Source organism: Bombyx mandarina, chromosome 23 (assembly GCF_030267445.1).
Source record: "Bombyx mandarina strain Sakado chromosome 23, ASM3026744v2".
Lineage (NCBI taxonomy): Eukaryota > Metazoa > Arthropoda > Insecta > Lepidoptera > Bombycidae > Bombyx > Bombyx mandarina.
This window is the reverse complement of record NC_143229.1, coordinates 6,337,583-6,343,543: the sequence shown is the minus strand read 5'-3', so window position 1 is coordinate 6,343,543 and position 5,961 is coordinate 6,337,583. Positions and strand designations below refer to the sequence as shown.

At 32.9% G+C, this 5,961-nt stretch overlaps 1 protein-coding gene across 1 annotated transcript; it reads right to left on the bottom strand.

Moving 5' to 3' along the window:
* Nucleotides 1-2,547: 2,547 nt before the first annotated feature.
* On the bottom strand, nt 2,548-5,951 carry sra (RRM_RCAN_like domain containing protein Sra). Its single transcript, XM_089737772.1, has one exon. The coding sequence runs from the start codon at nt 5,773-5,775 to the stop codon at nt 5,104-5,106; it is 672 nt and encodes a 223-aa protein (XP_089593898.1). The 5' UTR covers nt 5,776-5,951; the 3' UTR covers nt 2,548-5,103.
* Between the last annotated feature and the right edge of the window lie 10 nt (nt 5,952-5,961).

Here is a 5,961-nt window from a genome sequence, read left to right as displayed (position 1 = left end):
TCATGTTTAATGAAACCTTATTCCTATCCTATCTGTGTTTCGTACACATGTCAGAATTTAATAAAAAAGTTAGTTTTGTTAAAATACGGGGTAGACTTTTTTATAAAATATTTTAATTTTATTGATAGAATCTCAGTAAAGTTCTATTTTATCACAATAATAATATCATTGTCATGTATGTACACATAATTTATGCATTTTTACAAATATTTACTAAATGATTAACCATCTAAACAAAGATACTAAATACTAGGTGGGCATTGATCTCCTAACTTCAGTACTAACATTAACATAAGGCAAAAAAGGGCATTAAATTGAAGTTATTCTTTATATTATCTCACCACTACTCATCAGTGAGATTTTTCAATGGTTTGTTTGGACTCTTTTATAAGCAATTACCTAAATTAAATACAGAGAGCATTCTTAAGTATAGTTTCAAATTCAAATAAGACATTCAAATCATCACAGCTAACACCGATCTGGAATGCAGTTTCATCACTGAGAAGCCTGAAGCCAATAGGTGCTGCAGACAGTACAGATATAACACTCTTTTTTCAATGTAATTGTTGATATAAGGGACTCTTTCAACTACTTACGGAAGAATAGTTGGTCTTATGGGCCTCAACCTGAGAAAACTTGCTGACACTAGCCCTAGCAAGAGCAGTGCTTCGTTGAATCTATGAACGGGTCTGAATCGCAACCCTCTAAGAAGATCCGACGAGAAACTCGGTGGGTTTCATCTATATGTTAGAGTACACCACAATGTAATTACCGCCGCACTCCTCTCGACATGAAGTCGAGGTCTTAATAACATTGTATTAACCTTCAAATCGGAATGCATTGATGGTTCACTTAAGGAAGCGACAGCACTTTGTATAGCTTCTTTTTTTTTCTACCTAGGCTAGGATAGGCCTTAGAGGGTTATGCCAGCGATACCGAGCGAGTAGGTGAGCTCACGGGGCTCTAACCTGAGGACATTGCTAACACTAGCCGCAGCAAGAGCAGTGCTTCACGGGATCGGACAAGCGATCCGGCGAGAAACTCCGTAGGCTGTGTCTGTGGGTTATACTCGCCGACCCCTTCGTCGCAAGCGACAGGTTCGACGAGAACAATGATCGGTGCTTGAGGTACCTACAATCACCGTTACTACTAATCTATTATTGCTGGAATGACCTGACTTTATCAACTATTAAAAGTAGACTACGAGTCGCGTACAGTTACACAAACATGCTGGCAAAATTATGTGAGAGTAAGTAAACAGACCCGAAGAATAACATCAGTGTTTTCTTTCAAGATTTGTGAAGTTTATAGATTTATAGACCTATTGGAATCTATAATGTCTAAAATGTTGGAAATTTAGCCAAAGTGAGATATAAAATGGTGTAAAATTAAGCGGCATTGGCTTTGTGATAACGTACCTACATCTTTCAAGCATGTACTCATTATTTTGCATTCAAAGTTTATTGCATACAGATGGGTGAGCGAGTTCATGGCCCGAATAGTTTTAAGGGGCTACCGGAGCTCAAAGACATTAACCATGTGACTGTCATCTATCTAGGTACCTTGATACACGAGGTAAACATCTCATTTGTATTGTAAATGGTATTTTATGACGACATGACGACAGTCCGTTTAAGCGTAACGCGTCACTATTTCACGGCAGAAAATGGTAAAATGATTGCACTTGTCCGCGTGGGGTTACAATGCGCAGTGCCACCGATAAGTATAAAATGAAATCTTTCTCTATCGATTTCAAAAATTATGCGATAGGACAGATAACAAATGCACTTTTAACATTAATCACTTCAAAATATTTATGAAAGTAGTTCACTACAGAATTAAAGTGGTCTTGTCCTCATTATATAACAAAATTATCATATTATACTAGGTAGCTGTTACCCGCGGCTTCGCTCGCGTGTTCAAGTAAAAGTGTCCATAGTCTTTCGTGGGAAATAGATGTTTTTTTTGGATAAAAATTCATTCTCCTGACTTATCATTTTAAGATTTAGATTACCTAGACAGATTAAACTGTAAAAGTAGTTTTAAACATGTCTACGACGCGCGAAAGTCTGAGCAAATATTAAAATTTGTAGGTCAGTTGTTGAAGGTAAGCATTGATTGCTTAGATGGGTGGATGAGCTCACAGCCCACCTGGTGTTAAGTGGTTACTGGAGCCCATAGACATTTACAACGCAAATGCGCCACCCACCTTGAGATATAAGTTCTAAAATCTGTATAGTTACAACGGCTGCCCCACCCTTCAAGCCGAAACACATTACTGCTTCACGGCAGAAATAGGCAAGGTGGTGGTACCCACCCGCGCGGACTCACAACAGGTCCTACCACCAGTTACCAGTACCAAATTATAATTTTGCGGGTTTCATTTTTATTACACGATGGAATCACCGTGGAAATCAATCGTGAACATTTGTTGAGTATGTATTTCATTAGAAAAATTGGTACCCGCCTGGGATTCGAACACCGGTGCATCGCTCAACACGAATGCACCGGACGTCTTATCTGACGAAAATGTATTAAAACAATAACTAAAATATGGAGATTTTATTGACTTGTAACAAAGACATGCTTTTAAGACTAAACCAAGTGACAACCTCCCGAGTATGAAGGCGAAATTCATGGAAGAGGAAAAATATGGAACCTCAGTATTAAGCACGTTGCTATTAGATTGTGACGTTTTTATATGTATTGCATACGTAACGAAATTTTCACAGACAAATTTATTTACGATAAACTTGAAATCGATGGAAGAACCGATGTTAATACAATAATTTTACTACTTCGCTATGCTATTTAGGCGTGTTTTTTTTAGTTTTTAAGCTATACGATGTACATCCCTATAATGTTTTAATTAAAACTGAAGTTCTTTTGCACTCGAGATAAAACATACGGGTATTTAGGCCCGATTCCTTCTAACGTCTTAATTTAAAAAATATTTATATAATATCAATGGCTCTAAATGTGTTTTATAAAAATAGACTTTGTAAAGATGAGGTCACACGGTATATTATACTGTGTTAGCTGTTTGCAATAATAAATAACAGGAAAAGGTTAACAGGTGCAACACAATTAAACGTACCTATTATAGGCGTTCAGTTTATGAATGTAACATAAATAAAACCTTAAAGATACAAAAACAAACAGTAAAAATACCCAGTTCAAAAAAACTTTAGTACCTAAACAGAAAAAAGTCAGAATAGCTTTGGATTGACCATCAGGATAAAAAGGATACAGTTCATGAAATACAAATACAATAAATATTTTTTATGAAGTACTTAATAGCTTTCTACGCGGAATAGATAATTAAGGCCACCTTACTTATCTATTCCGTGGTTTTCTAGGTGTATCACGAGCGATGATAACATGTGCTCGTTATTGAAATAAAATGTAAAACCAATTATAAATTTTGTCGATTATTTATTATTGTAATTTCACCAATCTGTAATCGGGATTGATTGTTAAAACTATTTAGGTAGGTACATGATAAATTTGCTATTTAGTGGTCAACCATAAATGGTTCTTAAAAAAAATGAAAAAATTTCTTTTACGTGCATGGGGATGAACACATTTTTTCCAGTTAAAAATTAATTTAAAATTATTAAGAGCTTATTTACTTTAATTTGGTCAGTTGAGAGTAAATCAAAAAATCTGCTAATCAAAAACTCTTTTAGGTTTTCTAATAATGTTCATGTAATTCAGCAAAAACATAGATACCTATGTTATGTTTGGTTTATTTGGTATTTTCATTAATTTTATTAGAGTTCTTGATAACAAAAAATCTTTACTTTTACATTAAATAAACACACCACCACAAAAATGAACATATTATATGTTCCATTCAATTAGACAACCAGTGGAGTTTAATTTAGACAACCAGATAAATTATGCTTCCTAGTAAAAGTCAACAAACCTTTTTTTACTACTGCATTTTATCTGTACTTAAAATATTCGAAAATCTCAAAAATAATTTTATTATTTACAAAACTTTGTGTCACTTTGTTTTATCACAAAACTTTTTAACTATGTCTAAATTTTTATAACACTTATCTAACTAGAAATTTCAACAGCTGCAAAAATAAATTCGAATTTGTAAGTTTCTTAAAAAAAATTACAAAAATGTTGGTTGTTTTTAAAGAACATCTTTTATTAATATAATATTACTATATTATCACTAATAGTATTTGCAAATAATATTAATAACATCAAAGAAGCCAATAAGTAAGTAAAAAGTTCTTTTTTTTTGTTAAAATTAAATATATAAGGTAAGTATGAGTAGATAAAATTTAGAAACCTCTTCAAAAACAATAAACAGTTCCTCCCAAGAATTTTGGGTCCCATAGCATTTTTTTATTTTATCTGAAACTAAACTGATGAAAATTTTCAGTTAAATGTATCAGGAACATTATAAGAAATGTGACACTACTTTTTTTTTCTTTGAAACAAGTATACCACTAACTGAAAACATTAACTAGCCCAAACAATATTAAATGATGTTCATATTGCAAATAAAATAAATTACAGCAAATAGTAACAAAATAATATGTAAGATAAAAAAGATATATGTTCATATTTTTTGTAAGCTCAAGAAAGCAATCTTACTTTTGTATTTTCATTAATATGCTTCAATGACTGATATGTTTTGAACTATAGTCATAACTGCAGGCTTTTAGCTTACTAAACTATTACTTTAACAATATTTATAATTTAAAATTCTATCGCACAATTGGTTTTTCTTCTGTCTGGAACTATTCAGATTAAATTTCTTATTAAACCATAAAATGTTTGTTAAACAATTTTTATGATTACCCTTTAATAGAATGTAGCACCAATCCAACTTGAATGAAATTGAATTTACAATAATAATATATGATTAATTAATAAAATTATGCAAATCTATAACAAATTAGTTTATCATTGGTGAGTTGAGTTGACTATCATATACAACTATGCCTTTTCCATGATGGCTATTTTTCAGCTAAATAAATTAACATCTTTGGCTTTACACATCACAAACATGACATGAGTTTTTATAAAAGCATTAAAATTCTATTTTATGTCAACATTATTAATTCATAAGGCATTTTATCAGTATTCTGGACAACGAGTGTGAGGAATTTTTTTTGCACCAGGCGGAGGAGAAACCTCTGATATTGCAGTGTGCACTACAATGGCTGGTTGTGTTGGTGTTGGTGCATGTAGCTCTCGACTTTCACCAGGAGCTAAACTTGCAAGTGCCGCTAAAAGGTCATGATTCACAATGGGTTCACCTTCTTCTCGAGGCTCCCAGCCAACTGGAGGACTTGATGGAGGTGAAATCAAAAATTGCTTAACAGGCGCCGGGGGTCTGAGATTCTTAAATGAAATTGGTGTCACAGGTTGGGCAAAATAGCAATTTATGCATGAATCGTAAAATTGGTATTGATGTAATTGAATTCGTGCATTTGCGGCAGCTAAGGGGCTGTCATAATTAACGCGTAATCTTTTGAAACTGCGGAGCCACTGAAACGTTACATTTTCCGAAAATGTACGGAATAAGTCTTCCATCTCTTTTTTCAATTTTTCATCAGAAAAAACGATGCTATTAATGTTTGTTACAATAACAGATTTAGGTAGGTCATCAAAGTTATCGACTTCATCTTGAGTATCACTTTCTTGTTCAAAATTAACTATATTAGGATGAATATTAGGCATTCCATCTTCTGGATTTATGTAAACGTTTTCTTCGGGAAATAGATCGTAGTCTTCTTGGTGTGCCATGTTTCCCCGCTACTGTATAACGTATATAACAGTATCTGAATATTTATATACAGTAATACCATTAACAATTCTACTGTTAGCGCTTAGGATATTTTATTTATTGAATTTTTCAATTTGACTGTATTTATGCTATTTGACAGCTATCGATTGAACATAGATAATACACATAATTTATAAAACTGAAGA